The 4,933-nt window shown below is 50.2% G+C and overlaps 1 protein-coding gene across 1 annotated transcript in view; it reads left to right on the top strand.

Annotated features, from left to right (window-relative positions):
- SF3A1 (splicing factor 3a subunit 1) overlaps nt 1–3,821 on the top strand; it is a 12,269-nt gene extending 8,448 nt beyond the window's left edge. The window contains exons 11-14 of the mRNA XM_031062454.1: nt 559–869; nt 1,806–1,907; nt 2,061–2,132; nt 3,167–3,821. Coding sequence (XP_030918314.1) covers nt 559–869; nt 1,806–1,907; nt 2,061–2,132; nt 3,167–3,268 — 587 coding nt within the window. The 3' untranslated portion in view covers nt 3,269–3,821. The remainder of the gene's footprint in view (nt 1–558; nt 870–1,805; nt 1,908–2,060; nt 2,133–3,166) is intronic.
- The last annotated feature ends 1,112 nt before the right edge of the window (nt 3,822–4,933 follow it).

Raw genomic sequence — 4,933 nt, 5'->3', positions numbered from 1 at the left:
CGGTGGCTTCACTTTTCCTGGGGAATTGTTGGGTAATTCCTTCAGATGGGCTTCAGCTTGGAGTCTTTTTCCTGCTGTGCCCTGGTTATGGTGTGTAGCTGGGACTGCAGGCACTAAGTGGTGTTGTTAAGGGTTTGGGGGTGTTTGGTATGTCTTACCTAGTCCTGCTTTTGGGCTCAAGGCTCTTCCTGCACCATGAAATGCAGGGAGTCCTGTGACCCCAGGAGCCTGCCCGGGTGAAAATTAAGAATGCAGGGTAAAGAGAAGCTGCCAGCACCTCAGTGGGTGTTACAGCTCCTTAAAGAAGCTGCTGCTGCTGGAGGAAAAGCTGTTTGCTGGCCCTTTTCCTCATTAGGTGCTTTGAAGTTAAAAAGCATGATGTAAGAAGCAATTCTTCCTTTTTTTCATCTTCTTTTCTTCCCTAACTGGAGGAGCTGGCACCGCTGCCTGCCAAACTGAGAGCGTGTTCTTTTTTTGCAAGATCTGCAGGAAGCTCTCATGCCTTGTTATCTCTTCCTGGAATGCTTCCCAATATAAGAGCCCTCTGAATGTTTGAAGTTTGCATGTTGCTGTTGGTTGTAACTTCCTCCATGTATTGTGGCATTTCTTTTCAGCCTGTGCAGCTCTGCTCAAAGCGTTTTTGTTGTCAGGGGGTGTTTGCTGTGCACTCAGGGGGTGACTGTGGGTTGTGCTGTGTGTCCCCATCCATTCCAGCCTTTGTCCCTGCTCCTCCCGTGGCTCCGGTCCCGTCCCCGGCGCCGATGCCTCCCGTCCACCCCCCACCACCCATGGAGGATGAGCCAGTCTCCAAGAAACTGAAGAGTGAGGACAGCCTGATTCCAGAGGAGGAATTTCTGCGCAGGAACAAGGTACATGTGTGGGTCAGAGTCCTGGCTGCTCCACTCCAGCTCCAAAGGGGCTGTAAAGCCAATTCCCTGCACAGAGGGACAAAAATACCTGGCAAGAAAGGGACTGCCTGAGGTATCTCCTTTCTCTTGTCATTCCTGAGCAAACCAAACTCCTTTGTTTCTTACTGGGAAGAGCTACACAGGGTGGGATAATGCTCTTCTGTAATTAAGGGCAGTGAGAGGTAGGTTATACTGCAGAGAAGAACTAAAGTTGCTAATGAGCTTTTAAAGAGAGGAGGGCTAAGCTGGAGATGCAAAGAGATTAGAGTATCAATGCCAGCATGATAGTAGGGTAATGTGGTGTTTTCCATAACAAGGTGAGCTAAATGTGAGCCTCCATTCCTTCCTGTGGAGTGCCAGTGTCACAGGAGGAGTTTTAAATCCTTAGGAAGGACTGTATGGTTTTTCTGGGAATATTTAAAGTAAGAGAGGAGATTTAGGTGGCATACTGGGAAGGAATTGTTCCGTGGGAAGGTGGAGAGGCCCAGAGAAGCTGTGGCTGCCCCATCCTTGGAGGTGTCCTTGGTTGGATGGGGCTTGGAGCACCCTGGGATCATGGAAGGTGTCCTCTGGCCATGGCAGGGTGTGGGACTGGATGGACTTTAAGGTTCTTTCCAACCCAAACCAATCTGATTCTGTGGTTTCATGGGCACAGAGAAGCTGTCTCCTGCTTGGTGCTTCACACCCTCACCTGTGACACCGTCAGCGTGTGTGGTGCTTGATAGATGGCACCCGAAAGGGAGAGAAATCCAACCAAATGTTTTATTGTGGGAGCAGTGGAGTAACTTGTAAACACATTTCACTGTGTTTGCTGAGGAGCCAAGATATGGAAATGAACACTTAGTCTGGTGCTGTGTTATCACAGCCCTGAGAGACTTTATCTGTGTTTTCCCATAGGGCCCGGTCACGGTCAAAGTCCAGGTTCCCAACATGCAGGACAAGACAGAATGGAAGCTGAATGGCCAAGTGCTGGTGTTCACCCTGCCCCTCTCAGACCAGGCATGTAGCTCATCCTCCTGCCCTGCCCTGCTCCCTGTGCTGCCTGTCAGAGCAGCAGCTGGGAGCTCAGCCTGCTCCCCACACTGCAGCTCCACGGGGCTGGGGAGCAGGACTGGGACAAAAGCTCTAAAGGAGCCCTTTGATCCCCCCCAGGTGTCTGTTATAAAGGTTAAGATCCACGAGGCCACAGGGATGCCAGCTGGGAAGCAGAAGCTGCAGTATGAGGTGGGTATAAGGTCTTCAAATGCTGGTTGTTTCTTCAGTGCATTCTCTCACATGATCTTTTTTAAAAAGAAAAATTATGATGTATAATTTAATGCACTCTGAGGTACTGGAAGAGCAAAGGGAATGTTTTTCCTGCCTGCACAGCACAGCTGTGACAGACCTGCCTTCTGTTATAGCAGGACAGGCTTTTAGTAGGTGATTAAATCAGTGGATTTTCACATTGTTGCTGCTGCAGATGAGTCCTCCAAACTTGGTGTGGCTTTCTCTGAAACCAGCCTCTTGTTTTATTAGAGTTTGTTGTTTTGGTTTTTTTTTTGTTTTGACATTTAGCTGCAGCAGCCTGCTCCCACAGCTCTGCTGTGTGCTTGGGGAGGTGGGCGAGCGTGCTTTAGAACCCTGGCAGCTCAGGGAAGGCTTTCTCCAGAACGGGGAAGGGAAGGGCTCACTCTCTCTTCTCTCTCTTCCTCTGGGAGCCAGAGCTGTGAGAAAAGCCCCGTTCCTTTTTAATGACTTATTTCCAGTCATGCATGTGCCCAGGCAGGCACAACCTGCTGCCTAAGCAGTGAACTTTGCACACTTGTCTCCTCAGAGTTCATCTGTGGGCAGATACTCGGTTAACCCTTAACAAGAAGGGGAGCTGAGCTGATTATTTTTAAGGAAAAAAAAAAAGGTGGGGGGAGAATGGAGCCTTAGTAACTCCCCTTGTGGTGACTCTTTATCTGTGTGTTGTAGGAGCCACATTGTCTGTATTGGCTGGTCTAGTGGAAAGTGTCCCTGCCCATGGCAAGGGGGGTGGATGGGGAAATCTTTAGGGTCCTAAACCATTCTAGGGTTCTGTACCCACCTCCACTGTCCACCTTGGACACTGGAATCTCTCTGGGGTTTTCAAAGCCTGCAGTGTTCTGTCATCACCCTGCTCTGAGTGTAGAGCCAGGAGGGTTGGGATCTGGGTGGGATTCTGTGGGAAGGCAACACTGAGGTTTGTGCTCTGACTGCTCTTTTGTGTTGTTTTTATCCTTTTCTCCTCCCCTCAGGGCATCTTCATCAAGGATTCCAACTCCCTGGCTTATTACAACATGACCAGTGGCTCTCTGATTCACCTGGCACTCAAAGAGAGAGGAGGCAGGAAGAAATAGGAGGTGTGGAGCCCTGAGACGTAACGTGTCCCTGTTGTAACCCCAACCCTCCCAGTCCTGTTTCCATTCTGGCCTTTTGGGGGCTGCATCCACTGCCCCCCAGCAGTAGTTTGAACAGAGAGACTCTGACCCCCACTGATGAGAAGCTGATGGAGCCCCAGAATGTGTCAGAGTAGTGCATAGTCTGTAGTGATCAATGCTTTGCTTGAGTGCAGGCTCTCCCTTGAATCCCCTCGGGAAAAGACATCATCAAGGTCATGCCCAGCTTAGTTTAGATCCATCTTTGAGGGATTTATGGTGGCCAGGAGCATCATCTGTCTGCCCTCAGCACTCAGTGCTTCATTTAACCTCCTGCTAATTGAAAACTTCTTCTCCACCCATTTATTAACCCCCTTGTTCTTGTTCTTTCCCTGCCTTGGATCTTGTACGGACCCTGACTTGGAAGTTTTTCCTCCTGTGGCATGAGCTTGTGTTGCTGTTCCTGTGATAAAGGAGGTCTGGGTCTGCTCTGGACAGCCTGTGATTCATTTTAATAAACATGCAGCTCTCCTTCCTTGGGTTTGGGGTTTTTAATGGGGATGTGCCTGGTTTTGGAGCACCCGGATGGGGAAATACACCAGGATTTGTAATTAGGCAGTTTATAATAGGAAATCCTCTTAATTTCTGGGAAAAGCTGCAAGAAAAGGGGCTTGTTGAAGTTTCCCTGGTGTTCCTCAGTCATTCCTGAAGGAATGCTTATGTGTGAGGGGGGAAAAATACTCTGAACTTAGCAAGAATTTTATCGGAAAAATGTGATTTAACAATTCTATCCTGCAGCTGGAATCTCTTGGTCCTGGGGAGCATCTGGGTCTGGAAAACAGATGATTCCTGGGCCTTCAATCAGCGTTTGATAGAAACACAACACAGCAAAGTTATTCCATGGAATGAGGTGCCCAGGAACAGGCAGGAGTCTGGAATTTGGGTACCTCTGGTTTTTTTTGGGTAACCCAAAGCCATACATTTAGTATTACATATATTTTTAGTCATGGTCAGGCAGCATAGGAACATCCTGTTTACCTTATTCCATGCTTAGGAGGGGAGAGAGGGATGAAGCAGGAGGGAAGAGCCTGCATCCTCCTGCCTCTGCTGTGCTCCCGTGGGGTCAGGAGGAAGCCCAGTTGCTGTGGGGAAGGTGGCTGGCACTGGCCCAGCCCAGGTGTTCCCTGGCCACAGAGTCCAGCTGTTGTCTCTGACAGGTCCCCACATGTCCCTGTCACAGCCTGCTGCCCTCCCTGCTGCAGGAATCCGGAGCGTGGGGCTGGATGGTGGGTGCAGGGTGCTCCTGCCCTGCAGGAAGGCAGGATAATCACTTCCCTTCTCTCCTCAGAAGCAGACAATAGGTACAATCCTGCAGAAAACAGGCAGTGAGCGGGGTTTTCCAGAGCGGATAGAAAAAAACTGCCAAGGGAGCTCTGAAATGGAGAAGTTGTGTTTGTATCCGGGGCTGGGCTGGGCTGTGCTGAAGGTCACCCTGTGTTCCTCCTCCTGCTGTGCTGGGCACCACGGAGCTCCTGGTGGGAGCTGTTCCCTCTGTGCCCTCGGTAACAGTGTCAGCCAAGCCCCTTTACCGGCACTCCAGCAAGAAAACTTCCCCTGGAAATCACTTTTGTGGAGCCTTGCCAGCCT

This window comes from Geospiza fortis, unplaced genomic scaffold (assembly GCF_000277835.1).
Source record: "Geospiza fortis unplaced genomic scaffold, GeoFor_1.0 scaffold224, whole genome shotgun sequence".
In the NCBI taxonomy this organism is placed as follows: domain Eukaryota; kingdom Metazoa; phylum Chordata; class Aves; order Passeriformes; family Thraupidae; genus Geospiza; species Geospiza fortis.
The sequence above is the reverse complement of the archived record's forward strand: the minus strand, read 5'-3'. Positions and strand labels throughout refer to the sequence as shown.